At 38.0% G+C, this 25,712-nt stretch overlaps 1 protein-coding gene across 1 annotated transcript in view; it reads left to right on the forward strand.

Moving 5' to 3' along the window:
* The window catches only part of NOX4 (NADPH oxidase 4), a 105,433-nt gene that overhangs the window by 50,017 nt on the left and 29,704 nt on the right, over nucleotides 1-25,712 (forward strand). Inside the window, exon 13 of the mRNA XM_062577985.1 lies at nucleotides 16,930-17,011. Coding sequence (XP_062433969.1) covers nucleotides 16,930-17,011 — 82 coding nt within the window. The remainder of the gene's footprint in view (nucleotides 1-16,929; nucleotides 17,012-25,712) is intronic.

A 25,712-nucleotide genomic window follows, 5' to 3' on the forward strand; every position in this document is an offset into this window, starting at 1 on the left:
TTTGAATATCTTAAAACATGAGACAGAGAAGGTAGGAAAGAGATGAAGGAACTTCAGAAACCATAATTCTGAGACTTTTGCAAAACAAACAGTAATCTAGACTTCCCTAAATAATGTATTTCTTGCTTCATTGAAACCATCTGGCACTATCTGAATTTAGAAGAGCTGAGAAACTGCACTTCCAAGAAGTGGATTTTGATGAAGGCGTGATATTCCCTCCCATTATTTAGGCAGCAGCATCCTTCAGATAAATTTCCAGTACAAATCTGAGATCTTTCATTTGTCATCTGTGTTAAGGTAGTGTTAGTAACTGTATTGTGCTTAACTTTCATGTACATTATAAAAAACTGAGATACACAGGCAACAGTATTTTTGTAACGTAACCTTTCAGGCCTATGTAGTAGATACTTTTACCTGAACTGCTTCCCTTGGCTCTTTTGGTAGTCCTTTGAATTATTTATATGTCTGTTTTAAGATCAGATGAAACAGACTTCAGCCATGCCTTTTTTCCTCTATTAATTGTAAAGGGGGTTTAGATGTGTGTCTCTACTACACAGGTGGTTAGTTTAGTTAACTGAAAGTTAGTGGTGATTTTTCCCACCTACAGGTTCCTAGTATGATTTCTCCATCTTTCACCATGCATACTGTGTGTTGTGTGTGGTGGTACAGCTGTTATAGACCCTCCCACAAATACTTTGATGAGATTACTTAGGTCAGCATCTGTTATATTAAGAAAACACTTTGTGGCATTATGATGGGTCATAATATTACTGTAATTATCTTATTGTGTTAAAGGGTAGAATCTGTGGTTGTAGACCACAACTTAAGGAGTCTGTCAGGACTTAGACACTCAGGTTACAGTGGGCTTACACAGTGCATTGGCCCATCTGAGGTAACTACAAATGTGAAGCCATACAGCTTGAGCTTTTCATTCATTTATTTCATTCCCAGCTAAGCCAGCTGGTCTTACTTTGCATTTACCTGGCTGTTGTTATGGCTGAGCTTATGAATGGTGACTTTAACAGTAATATTAAAGGCCCTGCAATAGCTTGTGTGTGGATTAGAGCTGTGACATCCATAGATTAGCTAATAAGTTAATCTGTTTTTATTGACTTTTTTTTTATTGACATCCCTTTTAAATGCCTATTTTGTTCTGCTTCTCTCATATCCTTGTAGTAACCCTGCTGTCCTTCAGTTTTGGAAAAATTTGTTAATGAATATTTACAAAAGGGTTTTTGGAGGGTTTCTTTTTCATTTAGTGTCTAGTTTGTCCTCAGTGTGGTCATCTATCTGCCTTCTATTTCCTCTGTGCTTGCCGCTCCCTCTGGTACCATTGCTTATTTAGCTCTAAAGCTGACATTTCAGCTGGCACCTCTGGAGGGAAATAGAGAGGCCACAGATCATGCCTGATCTGTCCAGCCACTCAGCAATGAAGAAAACACAGCAGTGCATCAAAACAAGGTGTCTCGCTCACTAGACAGACTTGAGGGTGCTAGACAGAAAGTGATGATGATGATGTTGAAATAACAGACATTTGAAACCTTGCAGCGTGTTTTCGTGGAAAACAAAAACACAGCACTCAGAAGTGTTAAGGTGAACTAGTATAGAGAATGTCTGGAGTGACTCAAAGCTTGCTGCGCATTTCTGCGCTTAGCTGTAATTTATCAGCAAACAAAGGAGTGGCAAAGAAGCAATATTTCATTTTTAGTAACCTAAGGGATAGTTTTAGAGATATTGAAGTAGTGGATCATTCAGTCAGTATCAACTATACTGTTAATGGATCTTGATTCAGGCTGGAGAAATGTGTGAAGCGTAAGGTGACAAGAAAGAATAATATGACTACAGAGTTTACCTGCAGGATGTGACGAAGATGTCCCAGGATGACTATAATTGCTACTAAGTTTCTCTAAAAATATCTAGTCACTCAAGCTCTGTTTGATTTGGATCTGTTTCTTTCCATGGTAGCATGCATTTTGTTATTTCATCATCAAATGAGATTCTTGACAGAATATAAAGGCATTAAAGACATGGTACTGTTGGTTGTTCCAGCAAAGTGTGCTTTTGAAATCAAAAGGCAGAGATGGAAGAGATGTTATTTTCCCTGGTAGATTTTATGACTACTAATTTTCAGACTGTCAGTGAATCCTGCTTACACTTTCGAGGAAGAGATTGGAATTGAGTGCTAAAAAACTTTAACTGTATTTCTTTTTATATATTTTAATATTAGAAATAAAATTGATACAATTGCATTACTGAGAGGTTAAAATGGCTTAACAATATAATTAGCTAAAATGTGCCATAAGGAATATAGGCTTTACTCTTCAGAACCATTAATGTCCATTAAAGTTTTATTAATGACTGTAAACAAGCTCATTAAAACACAGGATTAAGAGAATGGAGAAATACAAGGAGAACAGATTTAGCTTAGTGGCTTGATGCTGAAAGCTCCTTTCCTCTGATTAAGGAATTAATGATGAAGGTGAGTTTAAGCATCCAAATTTTTGGCTCCAGATATGGATTGCTTTACATTAGTTGAATTCCAGCTGGCTTATTATCAAACACAGTATAACTTGAGTCAATTCTCATTTGAACTGTTCGTGAGTTTTACCTTTGCAGGAAAAGAATGTTTAAGCCAGAAGGTTGTCTTGAAGGAAAGTATCTCCTACTCTGAGTTCTTTCTTCACACATTTTGTTATGTGTAACCTTCCATCTTTTTGCATATCCCCAAGCTTTATTATTATGAAAGGAGAATATGACATGGTTGCATACTGTAAATTATTTTCTTCTTTCATTATAATACACACAGGAAGTGTGGATATTGCTGTCATTACAACACTAATCCAAGAATATAAGATTGAAAGATTCCTTGCCCTCAGATGTTTAGTGTAACCTTATATATTACAGGAATAAAATTTGTGGATCACGTTAGTGTGTAGGGACTTACAGGGTCTAAATGAATGTCAAAAAATCAAAGACAACTACTCTTTACCTTGAAAACAGGATTACAAGAATATGAAGGTTCCAGTGTGTGTGTGTGTGTGTGTATACATATATATATATATATGTACACATATAAACTGTATTTGCCTGTTTAAGAAGACAAAGTGGCTGCTCTGGAGCTGCCTGCATTTCACTTTTAATTATAAAAATATATATAAATGTCTTTGTTCTGATGCTTAAGGAACTTCCATTCTTGTGGTAGTTTGCAGAGTGGCACAAGTGCTTCAAACAATTAATGTGTAAATTCTGGCTAGACTTTCTATTTCCTTTGTGTGTGCAGCTTTAAATATCTCAGGTGTTTGATGGCATCTAGGGAAATAGGAAAGTTCACTTCAAAAATGCCATGTATGACTGTATTTCCCTGAGAGCAGTAGTGCACTCCCCTAGACGCTGCTCAAGTTTTACTGAAGAGCCCCTACCAAAGTAACTTGTTTTGTTCTCAGTTCAGTGAAAAATCTGCCTCAGGGACAGAAGAAAAATGCAGACACTCTGTAGACTTGCAATTATGAGATCATTTGCTGAAATATATTAAAAGTAAATTTAAAAGGCTTCTTTGGGGGACCCTCTTCAAACAGATCGTAGAAGTTCTGTATTAGCTAGGAAAGTCACATTTCAAATAGGGAATATTAAAAAAGTAGTAATAACTGTAGCAACTTTTGATAGTTATAGGCTTTATGATCAGAAGAGATAGTTATCTTTGTGTTCCCATCTCCTGTATAAAGCTTTAGAATTTCATCTAACAATTTTTATATAGAAACTAATCCAAAACAAAAACATTTGGTTGAATTGGTTTGCAGTTTTTTCAGCTTCAAGCTTTAGATATGCATGAGCTCCTTCTGTGTTTATGAAAACAAAGCTCAACTTTGTGATAGTGCCAATAAGTAAGAGTTTTGTTCTATGTATTTTTTTTTCTCCTTTAACTTTCTTTTTTGGGGCCAGAACCACCACTGGAAAATTTATGTGAGTTGTAGGTTCCCCATGCCTTGTGTGCAAAATGCTTATAGAAAATGGGCATGGCACCTTTGAACCTTCTATTTGATAAATCTATTGTGCTAAGTCCTAGTTTTGAGACCTCAAATATGTCTGGCTCGCTCTTTCTGTGTCCTCTCCCCTTCTAACTTTGCTTTTAAATGGGGAACGGGGACTCACTCTTCAGTAGAGGTCTCATCGTGGATGTGTACCGTAGTATGATTCAAAGCAGCATTCTCTTTTGCCATAAAGACTACAAAGTAACTTGGCAGTGGTGGCTACTGAGCTATTCAGACCATTACTTATCATGTTACTTTATACTGCTCATTAATTCTTGGCCTCTCCTAACTGCCTGGCCCTTTCTGCTGGTGTCTTGTCTTATGCTTGGATTGGGAAGGACAAGGCCGTCGTTTGTTCTGTGCCCTGCACTGCATTTGTGATCCAAGAATTTCTGAGAGGCGTCCTGCAGTCACAGCTCTTCTCTGACCCAGTCCTCTCCAGGACATCTGTCCCATTCAATTATAAAGATTATTAAAGAAAAGAGAAATACTGTCTCCAATGCACTACATAATTATCAAGAGCAGAAGTAAGGTTCCTTTGGAAAAAAATGAGCATGCAACAGCTGCAGAAATATTACTTACTCTTTTTCCATTAAAAAAAAGGAGCCAAAACAAACCTTTAAAACTTGCATTGAAAGCACCATGTTGTGACACTGGGCCAACTAGCAGTTTTCCACACTTGTAAAAATAGATATTTTAGCATCTTTTATAAACCAAAGAGTTTACTTTGAAAGATTTATGGCTACACATTTTATGTGACACACAAAACCATACGTTAAGTGGAACTCTTTACTGGGCTATGTACTAAATGATCCCATGCCTGAAAAAAAGTGAATATCATAGTACAGAGCAGAGGTGTAGGGACTGGGTAATATTGGAAATCAAGTCAGATTGCCAATACCACCTACTCTCAATCCCTTTTTTTAATATAAAAAGCTTCATTTTTAATGTCTATCCACTAAATTAATTTATAATTAAAGCTTTTCTTCTTTTTTTATCTGACTTTGAAATTTCAAAAGAAGTCAAGATAGAAATGCCTTAAATCCCCTTAAAAGTTTAAGAGACTGCCTGCTAAATTTCTAATGCTTCTGAATTATAAGCAAAATGTGAAATGGTGGTTGCTGCATACTGAGCATGGCTGTTCTTAATAAGACAAATGACTCAGTTGCCTAATTTTTAACTAATACACTGGGAGAAAAAATACTTGTGGGAGGGAATTTATAGGCTGGAAAGCACTTATCCAAAATGTGAATGAGATTCCAGCGTCGCGCGTTGTGATATGTGGAGCAGTGTGTGCCGTGACAGTAATGAGCAGCGCTCTGGAATGAAATGTAGCAGCTGATAAGCAGGGTGCAGCATGTATTTTATTTCACTGACATTATAGCCCACATTTCTGCAGCTCAGCCTTGTTCTTCCTCTTTTTCTTCCTTATTTAAACCCTTCCTTTTGCGAAGAATGGGGATAAAATGACAGAACCTGTTTTTAGAAAAAAAAGGATATCATGATATCTTATATTTAGATAGTATGTGATATTTCTACCAAATTAGTGCAAAATACACTATAAAGAAATAATATGCCATGAGAGACAAGTTTCGTAGGAAGAGGTAATATCTTTCATTAGATGAACTGAAATAGCTGGAAAAAAGCAGGCAAGCTTTCAGGCATGCAATGCCTTCAGCACATTTGACAAGGAAGGAGCAATGTAGAAGCCAAGAGCAAGGAATAAAATAATATTGCCTGTTATTTTTTTAATTATTTTTTCTTTAGAAATATCAATGATAGAATTGTTTGACAAATAAACAGAAGACATCACCTCCTCCAAATTTTTTAAAAGTTTATTTACCTTTGCTGTGAGAAGTTTTATTTGTTTTCCAGAAATTCACATGGTCAAAAGTACTCTCTGGAAGCCAAAAATATCACTGGTAAATGCTGCCTTTTAGGATTTGTATGTCTCCAGCTTTCCTTATCTTCTTTTGGCTGGCTTCCCAATTCAGAGTGCATTTGCTGTAATGCACAGTGGTCTCTTCCTCTCCTGGAGTGAGAAAACACTTGTGTAATGGCAGATATGGTCTGGCTGGCAATGTGGCAATCCTAATTGGGAAAAGAGATGGGCATATGAGAAAACTTCACTCTGACTTGCATGAAATGCAACAGTTTATTTATATGCACGTACACACACACACACATTCCTCCACTTTCTGAATTTGTTGGGATTTTTATGAGAGATTTTAATGCTTTTTTTTCCTCTCGGAATCTTAGTATCTTTTTTTTTTTTTTTTTAAGAAAAAAGATGGAATATGTTATCCATCTTTAGTGATTAAAGTTCAGACAATGCTTTATGTAAAAAAAATGTTTTCAGTAATTTGAAGGAACCTGTTCTGTATTTGGAAACTAATAAATGGTGGGTGACTGCTTAGATTTATGAGTTACCTGAAATCGGCAAATTCTAAATTATGCTGTACTAAATACCACAATATATAGCTTCTCTGCTTGGGGAGAGTCAGGAAGGACTGAAAATCCCAGATAGACATGGTTTTGTTTGTATGTATGTTGGACAAGAGGAGATTCAGCTAGGGTGGAATTTACAGAGGGCTACTGATACATTTTTCAGGGCTGAAAGGGAGATGTTGGGGAGAGGGAGAGCATCAGAGATTATATGCTGGTTGAGTCTTGCTGAAAAGGTTGCTGTGATGATTTTGTTGAATTTTTAATGATATCTGGCAAACCTAGAGCCTCAGAGAAGCCTCCTTGAGTTATATGAAATGAAAATAAACCGATGAGCAATTTCTGTTCTTCATTGCAGCAGTTTCAAGGAGCATCCCTTCACGTAAAAATAACATATTCCCTTATTTTGTGTGCCTTGTAAGTGTCATTTCCTCAAGGGAAATACCACAGACACCCACACACATTTCCAAAGACAGAAGCTGAGGTGCTGTGCTCTCCTTTCCTCTGGTGGCACGGGGTTTGTCCTCCAGGTTTCCTCTTGCATCATGAGTGTTAGCTGAGCGTCTTGAGTTCAGGCATGACCAGTCTGAAAAGGCAAAAATTATAATGAAAAGAATTGAGAAGGTTTTCTAATTTCTGTTATTTTATGTCTGCATTTTCTGTAATGGGTTGAGGGGATTGTGATAATTTTGCCCTATTGTTAAGTAGCATAGCAAATGAAATTTTCTCTGCAGCCTCCAAAGAAAGCAGCATTTCATTAATACAAAATTAGTTTCATGATAGTATTTTTTTAAAAAGTCTCCCATATCTCTCAAAACATATGTACTACCATGTGCCATTTTTGCATGCAGAAGACTTTCCTTTCTATGCCATTTTATATTGCTGAATTTATTATGGCACCTTGATGCATTGCTATGTGCCAGGCCATGGCTGGTAAGTTGAAAAAAATCAAACCAAATGACAGCTCACAGTTATAAGAATTGGCAAAATCATTTTTTTTCAGAAAGTGCATGTCAGAACTTTTTTTGAGGAAGTGGGTAACCTAAATCATGTTAAACCAGTTGGTCTGTATTCTACAAAATATTTATCAATGTAATATTACAGAGTAGCATTTTAAAGATTTTCTTGTCTTTTCAGGGCTGGGAATATTTTTCTGTTGACTTGAGTAGTAACAGACTTTGTCCTTTAAAAACATGTCTATTTATTATTTTATTACATTCATAACATGGTATTTGAAAGATGGAAATGACAATCCAGTAGGAAATCCTGCAACCTACTTTAAGGAGGGCCTGCACTAGATTTAGTGTGAAGTCAGCAGATATCTGTACTTTTTAGAAGTTAGTAATTTAAAGACTACCCAGACTAGGTTACATATAGTAGTTTATATTCAGGAAATGGGCTGGCTTAAGTTATTAGGAATATCGGATTGCTCACAGCAGGGTGAAATTAAACTAAAATTTTGATACAAATTTTGATACATTTATTGATACACTATGTGCTTTACGTTTTATCACTTATCCAAAAGAAAAAGGGAAGAACAATATCTCATGGCTCATTTCATTTGCCAGTCACTCAAATGATTTCCTGCTAAGGTTTTGATATTGCCCTTTGAGAGATGTTGTAAGAGGCCCAGATGTGATTAGATCTTTAGAAAAATTGTGCATTTCTTCCCAGTGGATCATCCCCAGCTGTCTTTCAAAATTTATACTGAAAATAGGATCCAGCTGAGCTCTGATCACTTTATCCTGTGTTACACTTCACTGCAACTAGTGCTAGGAATGCTTTTAGAGCAGAACTTGTACATACTTCTCTAAAAGAGACAGACAGTTGGAAACACAGGAGAAATTATTTTTCTATATAAACGGAGTCCCTGAAGACCCTATTTCTTACTCCTTTTGTTTCTTATTTGAAGCCTTGTTCCTGCTATTTCTAGTATCTTGGTTTAGCTAAGTGGATCAGCAGAGAGGGGTTGAAGGCGCTTGCCCAGCAGGATGCACACCAGGGGTGTTTTACCCAAGCACAGCGCCTGAGCACTGAGCCTGCTTCCGCTGCCCCCCTGGCCCTCAGCGTAGCTTGTGAGAACAGCTCACCGCCTTTAGCGAAGGCATTCTCGCAGCTTACCTGTGAAGAAGCAAAAGTCGTGGACTGTATTTTACAGATGCTGGACTGAGATCAAGGCAGCTTAGGGCTGTAATATGCTTAATGACCTTAATAAAATTTAAGGTTAAGCCTAAGCAATTAGCAACATTGTCCACAGCTGCATTTCCAGGGAAAAGAGTAGAGGGCATTCTCGTGGCTAACTTATATTGAAACACTGACTGTGAATGTGAATTAATAAGCAAACTCCTGTTCTTTTCCAACCTGCCCTTTTTTTTTTTTTTTTTAAAAAAAAAAAAAAGCCTTTTTCCCTCCTTTTCCATTCCTGCCCCTACAGGGGTGATGATTAAGGAATAAATACTGAAATTCACAGTAAAAATGCGTGTTTTTTTTTTCCCACATCATCTAACCAGGCTTGTTGAATGTATCAGTTAATGAAATTTAGTATGATTTTTAAGAAATGAGGCTTCACAAAGAATTGGAGCATACTTGGCAGTGCAGTCCCTATAGGGACATCACTTGGTAGACCAAAATCTGCTCGTACTTCTCATATTCTGTTGTAATGAAATAGGAGTGAATTATGAGAACAAATTTGGTCTGTTTTATGTTTTGGGGATGCAAAGCCTTTTGTGCATACACTCCCCCTTCCAAAGGGGCGGGGGGGGGGTGGGTGGGAATAACTCATAGTGGCTAAAGAGAGAATATAATATTACCAACTTTAAAACAGTGCTTACACAGTACAGGGAAAAGTTCATTAGATCTCGAATTCAAGTATCCTGGTGTGTAGCTCTCCCTTCCAAAAATCTTTTGTCCTGTCTACGTATCTACTTTTAACAAGGAGGGAGTGGGTAAGGAAGGCAGAACCCGGCTCTACTTGGTGGTGTCCATTGATAGGACAGGAGGCCATGGGCAAAAAATTGAGATAGAGGAAATTCTGCTTAAACATATGAAGTGTTCAAACACTGGAACAGGTTGCCCAGAGCAGTTGTGGAGTCTCTATCCATGGAGACATTCAAAACCTGACCAAATGTGCTGAGCAACCTGCTCCAGCTGAGCCCTCTTTGAGCAAGAGGATTGGGCTAGATGATCTCCAGAGGTCCCTTCCAACAACTTCAACCATTTTGTGATTCTGTGAAGTTATTGGGCAGTAATTTATTTGCATATTTCTCTTGAGTGTAATAATGACTATGTTCTCAGAAACTGGCTATGTTTGTACTAGTAGGAGTGTGAAATCATCCCATACTTAAGGTCTGAAAGGAGACTAAAAACATATTGACAAAAACTTGAGCAAAAGACCCCAGTAACTGGTGGTGTCTTTGTTAGGATTGCAAAAAATTAGCTTTGGATAGGATTAATTCCATTATTATGCTGCTGTCATCGGAATATTCTTAATAAAAAGTGCTTATGGCTTGTTCAAATGGATAAAATATTATGCTTATGAAACTACTCATGGATGTAGCTAAAAATATTTTCATAGATATATACCAGTACAGGTGTGCATGTGTGTACACATATACACGTGTATTTGGTGATGAACCAAACTGGAGTAGAAGCGGCCCAGGGATGAGACTTTATGATCGTGATAGTTATGCCTATGAAGAGATCAGTTCAGTACTCACCAGCAGTAAAGCAAGCAAAATTATCAGGAAAAGAGTACAGAGCAAAGCAGAGAATACTATGTAACTATAGATCTGTGGTGAGCCCACACCTTGAATACTGTGTGCAGCTCTCCTCCTCTTGTCTCAAACAGGATATACTAGAACTAGATATCATTCAGAAAAGGATAACAGACCCATCAAAAGCATAGGATGGCTTCCAGACAAGGGACAATTGAGTAGCAGGGACTCTTTGGCTTGGAAAAGAGAGGATTCAGGGGAATAGAATAGTGGTCTACAAAATCATGCATGACTTGGAAGAGCAAATGGGTAGGGACTGACCACTGTTTCTGTAAGTGTCAGAACTTTTAATCATCAAATACCTTTAGTATTTGAACTTTTAATCATCAAATGCCTTCACTACGGAAGTAGTGAAGACACTGCTTCAAAGCAGATGTAAAATGATGGGTCTTCATGCAGTAGACCCATAAAACTCCATCTTAAAGGATGTTGGAGAGAGAAGGAATTTTGTGTGGAAGACTGGACAAGTATCCCAACAAGAAGTCAATGGGTTACTTAATAGTCAGACCTCATTGGACTCAGGAGGTGGGCTGACATAAAAATGTTTGGAGGCTTAGAAAATGACAGCAGGAAGGACTTGTCCTGTCCTTATTCTTCCCTAGGTGTTTGCTTGTGGAGTTCAGAACAGCAAAGTACAGCCCTTAATGGACAAAGGGAACAGTTGTAGAACTACTGACTTCTGTGGAATTAGCTTTTCCTTCAAAATAAGTATTTATAAAGATACTTTTTAAAATTAAAGCTACCTTTTGGTATTGTTTTTAAACTCTGTTTTAATGTAGCACTTTAAGTCATGTGTTGTGGAATAAACTCAATTTTTATGAAACTCAAATATAGTAGAAAAAAGGAGAAAAAAAAGGAGGAGAAAAAAAACCCAAACCCCAATGTTCTCTTAGTTAAAACATTGATTTTGAACTCCAGAGGTCTAGCTAATCCCTAGCTGTGTCAAGAAGTTGCTGTATAACCTGAGGAATGATCTCTAGCTCAGTATTGGATATTGAGACTGCTTAACTTTGGTCTTGTATTCACTTCTCTTCATTGAATATCTGGGGAACTGAGTCTGGCAAGCCTAGTTTGCCAGAGGCATTCTGGATCACTCACAGCTGTCTTGAATTTAAGAGCATCTTAAGTTAGGCTTACACAATGCAATCTAAATATGGTCCTCAGCGTCTCTTTTCTCTCATGTGAAGCAAATCATGTAAAGTTTTTTCTTTCTGTTGTTCTTCTTTCAACCTTGTTAAGTTGCAATAACTTTTGGACAAGAACTGCCTAATAATCTATGTTTCTTCATGGGCTGATACATGGGCACATACATACCAATCATGCAGCATGTGCTGTTATAATTTAAATGGGGGAAGTCTAAATAGAGATACACCTGTCCTAACTGATTTTGGCTTAGATAAAGCATTTTAAAGATGTAAGAAAGCACCTAGAGTTCTTACTGTAGGGAAGGATATGCTGTTTCTGGACTCAGTGAGGGAGAATGATTTCCAACTAGTAAGCACACAACTAAAGAGGAGCTGACTACTTTGTAGGAAGCAAATGCAGGTTATGAGCAAAACCAGGATGTATAGAGATTTCCTTCAAATAAAGGAAAACTATTCTGAAGGTCTGGAGTAGCGGGAAGGTTTGCTGACCTGTGTAATGATTAGCTGATTTCCTTATTTTTCTCTCTGCTTATATAAACTAAAATCTCACTAAAGATAATCTTGTACAGATGGATGATCAGTGTTTATTCACCTAGCTTAAAAAAATGAAGAAAACAGCTTCCTTTCTGTCAAAGTTTTTCCCTTAAAGTTTTTTTAAGGGAAAAACTTTCAGTTTACTTTCAGTATAAAATAAAAACTCTTTTTATTATTTTCAACTTTATGGATTTTCACTAACTTCTTATTTTTTACGTAGCTCTGTAAATAGTGGACTCCAATTAGTCTTTCAAGTGACTAATCAGAGAAGGAAACGATGGCAGAAAAAAGGGTGAATTAAGCTCCAGAAGGCTTAATGGAGTGGAAATCATAGAAGTTCAAGTTGGTCCAACAGCCTGTCTTTTTCAATTAGCAAAATGTGTATGTTTTAGGGAAATTCCAAGATTTAAAATGTAATCATTTTGGAACCTTTAGCTCATCAACATTACCTCATCGTTATTTTGTCTCACCCCTTTTTAATCTAATGGAGGATATTTTTAGCATGGACTTTCTTCAAGAGGAGGGGAATGTTTGATATTTCCCTAACACCCAAAACTTCAGCCATTAATAAGCCACAGGTTGAAACAAAACATTAGACATTTCAATTTTATGCCCTCTTGTCGCTCATGGTGGTTTTATAGCCAAAGGCATTTTCCTAAATGCTTTTTCTTTTTTACAGGGCAGTGAGAATGTACTTATGACAGTATTTCCAAATTTACATAGCTTGAAAACAAGGCAGATTAACAGGTCTCAAGTTTATTTTAATTTAGATGGCAATTTTAAGAAGGCAAACTTTAAAAATCTTTTATTACAAAGTGCTGAGGAGCCATTCTTAACATGAGGTGCCCCAGACTAATCTACATTTTACATAAAACTAGACAGATGTTTTCAGTTTAAATTGTAGGGCTTACAAATACCCATGTAGTGAAGGATGAAACTGAGATTTATGTCTTCAATGAAAGCAGAAGTACTAGAGGTAATTACAGAAACATGATTACAAAATATTCAAAGATATGAGTATGTCACTGTGGAAGGACCTTTGGTAGACAGCTAGGCTTCTGTATCACAATGTTCTGTGCTTTATAATTTGTGGGGCTGTTTTGTTCTTCCATTCTCTGGTTGCTTTCTAATCACATTTCTAATCACAATCATTCTTATTAACCATGATTTAAACAATAACCTGTAGAACCAATATAAAAAATCCTTATCCCATGCAAAGCAATTATGATCAGTTTTACAGTGTTCTTAACTGAATTCACTGCATGCACTTAAGTAAGTTTTTATTAGAGGCTCAGAGTGATCTGACCCTGCTGGGTAAAAGGTGATTGGGGTAAACAGAATCACAGAATCACAGAATGGGTAAGGTTGGAAGGAACCTCTGGAGATCATCTAATCCAACCTCCCTGCTCAAGCAGGGTCACTAGAGCATGTTAGACAGCGCTGCATCCAGGCAGGCCTTGAATCTCTCCTGAGAAGGAGACTCCACAACCTCTCTGGGCAACCTGGTCCAGTGCTCCGTCACTCTCACAGGGAAGAAATTCCCCCTCACGGTCAGGCGGAACTTCCTGTGCTTCAGTTTCTGCCCTTTGGCTCTTGTCCTGTCACATGGGGCAACTAAAAAGAGTTTGTCCCCATCCCCTTGACACCCTCCCTTCAGGTACTTACACACATTGATAAGATCCCCCCTCAGTCTTCTCTTCTTCAGTCTCAAATTTCAGTTACACACTGTTCTGGCCAGATGAGTACAGATCCATCAGACTATTAAAGAATAGGAATCTGTTTAATGAAGACCTTTGGAACCAATAGAGTGAATTTGCTATTTTTTCCTGTAAAGTATTGTATAACAAGAAAGAGCAAAGAAGCAAGAACCAGGAGACCTGGCTTTTAAAGCCAACTCTGACAAAATTGCACTTGTGACATTTGGCAAGTCATTTTGGCATCATCTTGGAAGTGTTAAATCAGTAAGAGCTTCAGAGGCATGACACCTTCGAAAAACAAGACTGGTGCTCCCTGTGCCATAGTATTCCTGTCTACAGAATGTGAATAATAATGTGTGTTTTAACTACCAGGGACATTCTATACAAATTACTTTACTTTGAAATCTCAAAGGTCAATAAAATTTCCCTTCATCTCTCCACATCTCTAATAGTGTATCCTGGCAAAAAAATAAACTTGACTTGGTAAACAGTTTGAATGGGTTTCAGACTGCAACGATTATTGCTCACATTTTTCTGGCAATACCATACCATTTCTTTCTATATTGAGCCTATCACCTATTCTTATTTGAGAATAACATTGAGAGTAAGACTTGACTGTGTAAGCATTCTTAATGTCTGTGAGAACTTCATCCTGTGGGTAGATTTATGGGAGACCCAGGGAGACTACTTCTGCAGTGTCACACTCAGCAGAGTGACGACAAATCAATTATGTAACTGATTTCAGAACAATTTCAAAAATCATTATGAGACTAGCCAGCACAGACTTAGACTGTTGCAAACTGCATGTGTAGAATGAGAGATAGAGAAGACGGTTTCGGGCTTTTGGAAGTAAGCCTTTTAAAACTTAGTTAAGAAAATGTTTGTTTTGTCAGCACACCAGACCAACATCTAGCCAAAAAGCATCACCTTTCAGCTCTTCAAACTGTAGGAAATGATGGGAAAGATTCATTTTTGTGTGTTCCAGCATCCCAATTTATGGAAAATAAAAGTAATAACAGGAAATATTTGTCCTCCTCTAAAATCATCTCTGTGATAAGATTGTCTATGACTTGGTTTGGTTCTATTGTTCAATTGCTGTCACCAGAAGAATCAGAAAGAATTAAATCAGAAGAATCTAAAAAATGCCCTTTTCATTTTCATTAGAGGCTCAGATCTTTTGTCTGTTGTAGTAGGGATTAGAAGAAAAGATCATCTTCAATTTTTTGAAAAATTATTTCTACTTGGAAGGTATTATTTTCATTTTTCTTGCAAATTGAAAAACCTCCACTTGTTAAGCTTTAGGCTTCTCATAGTTGTGTAGGAGCACCAAAAGTACCTATATTTTGTTGGCAACTGCTGAAGCTCTTGCCACTGCCATGTCAACTCCCTCATCACCTTGTTAGACAGTCCTTAAAGGTGATAGAGTCATTCATACAAGTTTGACTTTCTCTTTGTGCACAGATATGTATAATATGAAAATATCATGGACCTGAAGGGTAAAGTATGTACATAATGGTCCTGTGGGAGAAATTAATCCTAGAAGCTTCTATTCGGTGTACCGTTTCTCTTAAAAGTTTTTACAGGATGTGGAGGCTATATGTGCTTAAGGAGGTTGTAGGATATATGCAAGATGAGGTGGAACACTACCATTAGCGTAAGTGTTACTATGGAAAAATGAGTAAAGTCGTATGGTGAAAGGAAAATACAAAGAAAATAATTTGCCTGGGAAATGTACCATAGAGTGAGGAAGGAAAAAGTTGACTTAAACTAAACCAAGATCTGGTAGGGAAGTTGTTTAGGCCAGTTTCAGATGCCATAACTTGGCTGCTTTCGTTCCAATACTGGCCAACGCTGTCATAATACAATTCAAAATATTTTCAAGATCACAGCTTGTTGAGTTGAGTCCTGGAATGCAACCAGATGGTCTGGACTGATGAGAAAGGCCAGCAGCATAAGAAAAGAGGCAGGGAATAGAGGTTAGAAATGGAATATGGCTCCTTGCTTGGGTGTGGTCTGTCTCAGACAGAACAATGGAGTGGGACGTATCTGCTCCCTCATTGAAATGTGTTTTATCTGCCCCAAAGAGTTGCACACCCTTTGCCAGATCTGACAAACCAGTTTCCTCAAATGTGACATGATGGTTTGCAGTACTGAACTGAAAAAGTGTAAATCCTCCAATGCTTTCCACTGCTCTTGCACCTGGTTATATATTCTAAAAAATAAATAGATCAGGCAACTCAGAAAACAGAGGATTAAACAAATCCTTACTTAGGATTTGGATCCTACTTACTAGAAGTCAACAACCTCGAAGCACGACGGGGAGTAGCATTGTTCAGTGTTTTCCTTTGAGACGTTCCTCTCATCTACTACACACAGCACAGGTTCTGCACCACTCCTCAGCAAAATAAAGGGGCTAAAGCCTGTAGTTCAAGACCACAAACCACATTTATGATGTATTGTGAGAAGAGTAGGAGCTATCAAACAGGCAAAGACATCACCAGTTTCCTAGATTTCTGTGACTCCGGTGAATTGGTTAAATAATACTTGCAGATGATGGAAGGAAGCAGACAGAGCATGTCCCATGCTATGGAGAGCTACAGGATGTGCTAAGGGGGGTTGACCTAGGTGGGAAATTCCCTTCTGTTCCTGAATCTTGTTATCGATTTAATTTTGAATAGGCTACCATCTTCCAGGAATGGAGAATTTAATACCAAAAGAAGCCTCAAGAGTTGCTGCTTATTTATTATATCTAGAGCATCAGAGAAAGATAGCTGCACAAAAATATGACTCCTTCCCATCCTGTAGTCAATGAAGCTGTTACAAAAAACTCGCATCCTGCAGTGACCCTATAATACTGTTTCTAGAATACGTTAATTAATGTATCTTCAGTTAAACTACTGTGAACCTTGAATGGCTGGTTTATTTCTTATTTGCTCTTCCTTTCCACTTAGAGTCTAAGCTCCTCAAGACAGGGACTATTTCAAGGCAGAGTCTGTGTATGATACCTAGAACAGTTGGATACAGACTTCATAAACTTGTAAGCAGTACTAGACTTTAATATTAGATGAAAAAATGACATTTTAAAATATTATTAAAAAGATTTACAGGAGTTATTTCCAATACTCATATTGGAGTTTTCTGTGTATAGATTTGCTTCCTTATAAACTTGACTTTGTCCTTTGGTAAACTGTGCAAGAGAAGAGAATTCACGGATATTACTGCTTGCTTACTTACAGCCCGAACTTCTTATAATGCGGAGTCACAGTCTGGCTTTTTTTTCTTCTTCTTCTTCTTCATCTCTTGACAGAAAGATTTCGGGATTTACTGCTTCTACATTCAAGCCAAGATAAAGAGATTCTGCCCATCTTTCCACAGAGGCGCTATCCCAAGTAAGTAGAATTGTTTTTTGGGGAGAAAAAAAAATCTTTATTTATTTGTGATGAGGGAGTGTGAAGCATTTATAGCACTGTAAATGCTTCTGGTGTAAAGTCCTAAGGCAGAGCTGTCAAGGAACCACACTTAGACAGCTTTGCACTCTTTCAGCTGTGTCAGGGAGAAGTAGATGTGCTTTGCAAGCGCTCCCAGCTGTCACAGGGGAGTTGGTGGCAGAGTGCAGACGTTAAGTTGCCTGGATCAGTGTCTGGTGGAGCTTTGTTTCACTCAACACTGTGTGTTGACATAGGCAGATGTTTTGTCAGACTAATCTCCACCCTTGTCTTGTGGGATTCCATCATCTATGGTGACAGATTCCCCTGGATTTTAACAGATTCGGCCTTGGGAAGCCTGCAAGCACTAAAAAACATCTTTTGTGCCCTTTTTAGGGATATTTGTGCAGGCAAACCAAAAGAACAATGTTGTATCTTTAGGAACAAGCTATAAACAAGCTATACAGCATGGCTTATGTTAAAACTCCCTCAGTAATGCGAGAAGGTGTTAAGGGATCCAGGGGTCACCTCACAACACCTTCAGCTGTTCAAAAGTTTTAATGAATTGTATCTTCTCCCCAGAGACCTTTCATGGTTTAAGTGTGTTGAGTATTCTGGACAAAACCACTTCTATCTCCAAAATTACATACCTGAATAAAACAATAAATGCTATTTGTTGCTGTATATTGGTTGCCACAAACAGTCACTTTCTACAAAGTCTTTAAGGATCTTCCCTCTTAAAAAGGAGAAGGAGGAAGAGAAGATAGTTTTCTTATCAATTGTGGCCGGACTGAGCAAGGTAAAGGAGGGTAATGCAGGATGAGCAGAGCGAAAGTATATGAAGGAGAAGGAAAGATGTCTGGAGCTAATCCAATAATGCTGATGGAAATGAGCAAATAAGCTTTTTTTTTAATTTAAATTATCATTATTAAATTAATTCCTAAAATACATGAAAATCCAATCAAGCTAGTTAAAAACATCTCTTAAAATCCTGTAATATGGAGTATTTTTTTAAGAGCAGACAACAAATAGGGGGACTGAATGCTGGAAACCAACTATCTCCTCACTGTGAATATTTGAAAGTCAAAGCACTAGAAGTTGAAATCCTGATTCTAGGAAAGATGGTGAAGTTTTTGCTTTGACTTCAAAAGAGACAGGATTTTTATCCCCCTGAATTTATTGTTTACATTTTCTATTGTCACTGTATTACCAGAATACACTTGAGGTACAATGTATGAGATGGCAGGACTTGATGGGCTGGTCTGCTTGCTTCATGGGACTTCTGTGAGTTATTCCTTTAGTCTCTGTCCTTTGGGCAGCCCTGAGACAGTCATTTGTCCACAGTAGTAGGATACTTTGCTGGTCTTAGAGGATTTCACCTGTGGACACTGTCAGACTGATCAGAGAAGCTAGTTCATTCTCTCTTCTCAAAGAGTAGACTTAGCTCTGTACAAATCATTCCTAACTAAGGTGTCTGACTTTGGATTTTTATATGTGGTTTCTTGGTAGAACTGTGGGCAAGCACAGTACATTAGCAGTGTTACACATTGTCAGATTCATAGATACATGAGTGTTTCTGGTCTTCTGTTTAATGATGTTCTAACTTTTTGAAGAACAATTAACATGTGGCATGGAACTGTATTGCTATTTGAAATTACAGCAGCCTTATATCTCAGAAAGATATGTGTTTTCTGCCACATTACTTGGCAAGATTCACTGACTCTTCTACACTACAAAATCAGCCAAATCTTGGTTTCAAAAAAAAAAAAAAAAAAAAAAAAAAAAAGTTGTTTGTATTTGGTGTTATAAGCAATTGATTTCTAATTATAAAATTAGTAGTTCATGCAAAATCGCTTGCTTGTTACAGAAATTTATCATCTACTGTAATTTACAAACTGGTTGCAGACTATTGAGGTGTCCTAACTTCTCTAGGGGTTCTCATTCAAGAGGAATCCTTGTGTTCAACAAGGCAGAAATATTGTTCATAATATATTTCATCTTTTTATTCCCATTTCATTTTTTCTATCTCTGTGCTCATTTTTATTGAAAGGTCAGTTAACAGAAATCAAGATAATGAACAGACAGACATCATAAATCAGTATCCCTTCATTGACTTCAGCTGAGCAAAAGTTGTTTGTACTATATGAGCATCTGAGAAGCAAGATCATTTTAATGAGAGATTATCATGGGGCCCAAGCTGGAGCTTGTAATGCTTAGAGAAATCCTAAGAATATGGAAGGTTAAAAATAGAAAAGGAACTGCAGTAATGACTTGTCTGAAAAGCTTGGCTAAGCAGGTAGAAAGATAAAAGTTTGCAGATACTTAACAGACATATACCCAGGAGGAGGAAGACTAGAAATGAAGGTGTTCAGCATCTCTCAGGATATTCAGAGTTTATAGTAATGAACACTAAAGGTAAATGATAAAACTACAATCCATCAATATTTGGAAGAAATAAAAGCCTTGATGTTCTGGCTTGAATTATGTTCTTGTGGATTTGTTTTATTAAGATCTGAGTTCCTTTCCATGGAATAGCAGCCTGATCTTGCGTACATAGAATCATAGCATCATAGAATCAGTAAGGTTGGAAGGGACCTCTGGAGATCATCTAGTCCAACCTCCCTGCTCAGCAGGGTCACCTGGAGCATGTTAGACAGGGTTGCAGCCAGATGGGTTTTGAAGATCTCCGGAGAAGGAGACTCCACAACCTCTCTGGGCAACCTGGTCCAGGGCTCTGTCACTCTCACAGGGAAGAAATTCCCCCTCACGTTCAGGCAGAACTTCCTGTGCTTCAATTTCTGCCCATTGCCTCTTGTCCTGTCACACGGCACAACTGAAAAGAGTTTGTCCCCGTTCCCTTGACACCCTCCCTTCAGGTACTTGTACACATTGATAAGATCCCCCCTCAGTCTTCTCTTCCCCAGGCTGAACAGGCCCAGCTCTCGCAGCCATTCCTCATAGGGCAGATGCTCCAGCCCTCTGATCATCTTTGTAGCCCTACACTGGACTCTCTCCAGTAACTCCATGTCTCTCTTGTTCTGGGGAGCCCAGAACTGGATACAGGACTTGAGATGAGGCCTCAGCAGGGTTGAGTAGAGGGGCAGGATCACCTCCCTTGACTTGCTGGCAACACTCTTCCCAATGCACCCCAGGACACCATTGACCTTGGCCGCAAGGGCACATTGCTGCCTCATGGTCAACTTGTCATCCACCAGCACTCCCAGGTCCTTCTCTGCAGAGCTGCCCTCCACAAGGTCAGCCCCCAGCCTGGACTGGTGCCTAGGGTTATTTCTCCCTAGGTGCAGGACTCTGCACTTGCCCTTGTTGAACCTCATGAGGTTCCTCTCCGCCCAGCTCTCCAGCCTGTCCAGATCTCTCTGAATAGCAGCACAGCCCTCAGGTGTGTCAGCCACTCCTCCCAGCTTGGGATCATCCACAATGCAGAGGAGGCACTCCATCGCCCCATCCAGGTCATTGATGATGACGTTGAACAGGATGGGACCCAGGACTGAGCCCTGGGGGACTCCACTAGCCACAGGCCTCCAACTAGACTCCACGCCACTGATGACAACCCTCTGAGCTCTGCCTTTCAGCCAGTTCTCAAACCACCATCTTTCAACATGTTTTTTCTCAGAGATGTCTGTGCGCTGGAATGATAGGAAGTAGTTTTCTAGAATATACATGCATGTATGTTCTTGTTGTTCTGAATTTTCTGGGGGTAACTATGTCAAAGAAATACACTTCTCACTCATGGCTGATGAAGAGAGAAATACAGGATCTTTTGATGGTCCTTGTGTTTGCCTGAATTTATTCTACTGTTCTGGACTCAGACAAGAAGCAAATATCTACCCTGATGTGCAGGTTATAAAGAGGCCTGAGCTTGCAAAGATGCAAGCTTGTAAAGCCACATGACATATCATAGTGCTTTCTTGACTTATCACTGTGTGCCCCAAAGTAGTATAGCATCATGAGCATCAATTCTCAGTACAGCTTGTGAGCTGAGATGCAGCACCATGCCAACAAAACTATACAGGATCTATCCAGTTAGCTTGGCCTCCAGTATGCCTTTTCTCTCTTTTAGTTATGGGGTTAGCAGAACAGGGGGAGCTTGGCTTTATCTTACTCTTCATTCATACCCCAGTTTAACTATGTCTTGGGAAAATTTTAACTATTTGGGAAAAATATGGAAGTGTGTTCTTCCATAAACACCTATGGTAGAATTTTATGATAAAGCATCTTGTACTGCACATAATCACGGATTACAGAACTATCAAGACCTGTCTAATTCAGGCAAGTTGCTTTCATACTTCAAGTAACTGTCAAAGGATGAAACTCATGGTTCTGATCACTGGAACCCCTCATCCACCCCAGCAGGAAGCTCACCTATCCACAGAGTAAAAGATATTGAAGAGAAAAATTATCTTCTAGCTGACATGAAACCATCACCAGGCATGTGAGAATTATTATTCCTGAAACTAAGAATAAACCTGTAGCTGTGGGCTACTGAACAGGCTGTGGGCTTATAACAGACTTAGAATAGTACCAGCCTGGGAAGAGCCTGTGCACTGGAAACAAATTAAAGGCATATTTGCAGCTTGTTCCTTCACTCACTCACCTCCATGAGTCTACTGAAGTCTTTGAGGTGAGTTTCACCTCAAAAATTTGCCTTGTGCTGAGTTTCACCAACATAATCATGTCAACAAATTAAATTTGTAGTGTTATGTTTGTAATAAGCCATACCATGCCCAGTTGCTTTGACAATGAATTTTAGGGTTCCTAAGCCATTTGAAACCTTTTTGAAAATTTCATTCTTAGCTTATTTCTGCAGGATTTTCCCTCAAGTTGAATCAAGATGGATCTAAAGCTTTTCCTGGTTGCCTGCCTAGCCCATGAGAGGCCTACCTTTTTTCCCATGAATTTAACCATAAAATAAGAGAACTGCTGAAATGCTGACAAAGGCATTTGCAAAGAAGGCAAAGAGGATCGGTCCTGAAGAAAACATCATTGTGTTCATTAATCTAATTGTAGGGTCTAACATGTCACAGTCAGTTTGGTGCTAACAGCATGGGCCTAAATTGCTCTTCACTGATTTCACTCCATTCCTGATCCTCCTTGCTGTGAGCAAGAGGGGAAGATTACGTAGTTGCCTTACAATGCTACGGGAAAACTGTCTCTTGTAGCTGATAATGTCAAAAGAGAAAAACAGAAGGACAGATGATAAGAGTAATGATAAAAGAACTGAGAGGAAGGAGTCAGGTTGGTAGGTTAAGAGGGCAGGAAAGAGGCTGGCACTCCACACAATAGTGCTTATTAAGGATGGGCCAGAAATACTGTTGGCATTATAGCTTTTCAGCAAATTTCCCTGTGTATAAAGAACTAGAGACTACAGTTGTACTTTCTGTTTTCAGAAAATTACTGAAATCCTCAATGGTGTATGTGTTTTCTTAGAGTGATTATTTGCTTATTCCCCCCCTCCCCCCGTCAGAAATACTCAGTCTTCATTCTTATCTTCTGTGGGTTTGTTGGAAAAATTCTTGGATGATTCACAGATCTTAAGAACAGAAAGAACTGTTATGTTCTAACTAATTTGAGTCCCTCTTAACATAAGCCATAGAGCATTACCCGATAATCCCTGCAGCAAGCTTCTGATTCAGCCAGAGCGTGGATTTAGAAAGACATCCGATCTTTAAATTAAGACATTGAAAACTGGAAAATTCGCAAGCTTTTAGATCAGCTTGTTTCAATTGTTAGTTACTTCACATATACATAACATGGATTTCTTCAGCTTCAGTTTTCAATCTTTACATCTGACTATACCATTTTCTACTAAATAAAAAAAAAAAAAACCCTATACAATATGAAGTGACTCCTCCGTGCAAGTTGTTGGAGATCATTTTGAAACTTATCCTTCTCTCAGGCAAATTAAATCAATAAAGCTTTTCTAAAGGATAGGGCTTAATTCGAGCTCTACTTTTTTATCTTTTTAAAACATTTCACTCCTTTTTTGTGGGGGGGAATATAGATGGGAAATTAATGAAGTAATTTTCTCCATAACATCCATATACAGCATATACATGCTAAAGTAGGGAAGGAATGTAAATTGAGCATTATCTCATCACTGAAATGGAATGACAAAGTGTTGAACTTGGGAGAAAAAAAATGAAATTAGAACCTAGCAGGTATAATAAAATAACAAAACATTCCAAATGCAGTTATTTTTCATCTGTTATAAACTGACAGACCTTTCTTTGTTATATGTTCTAAGTAAATGAAAGTAGACTTTTTTACGTGTACAAAAATTCTGGTCATTTTTTTGTCACAAAGTAACAGAAAATACAGAATCCATATATATATATATGTATATGTATATATATATATGTATGTAAATGTATGTATATCTATAAATGTTCAAATGTGTATTTTTGAAGGTCATCTTAAAAAGTTGTTGAAAGTTTTAGCTCCAAGCCAAATGATGTCATTTCATTCTCATCATGGAGCAGTCTAGACAAATAGGCGGCAGAAAGTTAGTGCCCTAAACTACTGTGCCATCTGGTACTCAATTGCTACTCATTTTAATGATAATGGATCTATGATGGATCCATGCCAACTTACTACAGCTTGAGGTCTGAGCCAAAAAACTTACAATATTTCATAAATAATAGCCCAAGAATAAAACTTCTATCTTACTTGTAAATATCTTGAAAACATTTTCATTTTTAAAGAAAAATAATCGTATCTATCTAGCAAAAGCAGTGAATTCTGGAATGTGCCTTCTGGAAGTTACAAAGCACAGGCAGCATCTGCTGAGATTCCCGTTGAACCTTAGATCTAAGCATACACAGGAGTAGCTACCAGAATAATGCCCTAGAAACCCAGTTCAGTTCCCATTAGACGCAATGGCAAGCGTTGTCTTCAGCATTCAGTAAGGGAAAACTCATGACCTATATATTTGTCACTCAGTCTTCATTATAACAGCAAAAAGAGATTTATTTTTTAATTTAAAAAAGAGGCGGAGAACTTTCATGGAGTGTTTTTCTATAAAAGATTTTCTGTGAAGTGCTTTACAAAAGATGTTCTTTATTGTTACAGAGGAGAAACTGAGGCACAGAACTGTGATGTGAGTTACCAGCATTACCCAGAGACAAGTCTCCTGGGGATGAGACCAGAAAAAGAAATCAGGTCTTCTGCAGTCTTTTCACTCAGTGTGCTGGCACTTTCATCTAAAATAACATCCATTCCGTTTTTTCACTGTGATAACATGTAGCCTATCCATACTCCTGAAATCCTATGGGAAAGTTCCCACTGGAGAAATCTTTCAGAAGTGCCCACACAAGCCCTTCAGTGCTTTGGGTAGAATTGTACACTTAGAATGAAAATTACTAGTTTTAGTGTTCTAAGATATGTTTCAAAATGCAGTTTCTTTCCAGCAGCACAGAGCCATCAGAGAAACTGAGTGTCAGGGTCCTCAGAACATGATCACTTATTAAAAAAAGAAAGATATCTGCTCAGCGAACAAGTAATGTTATTCAAAGGAAACTCATGCTGTTTATTGAGAATACTGAAAAAAATCTTTTTAGTGGTTATGGATCTTTTTCTCTTATTTTTCATCCAGTTTCTTAAATCTGACTTGCAGTGTTATTAGCTTACCTTGTAAAGTTGGCAGGCTGGTAAAGGGTTGAGTTCCATAAGAAAATGGCATTTTCCTATCCTCTGGGATTTTTATCAGTTAGCAAGAACAACAATGGCAGCAAGGTGAAGATTGGTAGTGATTTATAAAAAACAACAATAATGTTATAGGAGTAATCATATCCATAAAAATGCCAATATTTTATCTCGATGTTGTTGAAGCTGTAAAGAAGACAGTAATTCATACACTGTGCACTACATGTGCAGCCTCTGATGCTACGAGAACTCATGTGGACACATCCATATATCAAAAAAGGCTGAGTCAGTATCTTGAAATCTTTAGGACTGCATGTTAAACTGAAATATTGCTCATAAGTTCCTTGATACAAAGACTGTATTTGTTTATGGTGTCAGTGCAGTGCCCTACTAACTTCTAGTGCAAATAAAGACTCTCTTGTTTTGTTTCCGAGGGCCTTGAGTCCAAGCACTGACAATATAGTGAATTAGTCCCCTTAAAGTCAAGGGGAATTCTGCTGTTAACTTCAGCAGAACCGAGACGTTACCTGAAATCTAAGAAACTTTGAAGAAACAAGTACCAATCATTCAGATGTAGAGAGATGGGGGGGAAAGCCTGTATCCTCTAGGAGTTTGGTGCAGCAACATACATGCAGAGTTGAAGCTCTGTGTGCATATATATTCCCTTTTAAGCACTAAGCAACCTACAGTCCAAGTCTGACTTATCTCTCTGTTTATCATAGCATAGTTGTGGCTCATTAGCAGTCATGAACTGTTTTATGCAAAACATTGCAATACTCTCGGTTGAGAAGGGGAAAGGGCTGACTGAAAATAAAAGACTCCTAAAGCTTTCAAAATATTTAGGAGATGAAATCATTGCTTTGTTCAAAATGAATGGTATAAGACAGAACATTGCAGCTGGTTTTCATTCTGCTATTTCAGAGCATGAGCACAGTTCTTGATAAAGCCTCTTGATTTAATTAATATATACTTGCCTACTACTGAGCTGCAATATGGAAGAAAA

The sequence above is a fragment of the Rhea pennata genome, chromosome 1 (genome assembly GCF_028389875.1).
Source record: "Rhea pennata isolate bPtePen1 chromosome 1, bPtePen1.pri, whole genome shotgun sequence".
Lineage (NCBI taxonomy): Eukaryota > Metazoa > Chordata > Aves > Rheiformes > Rheidae > Rhea > Rhea pennata.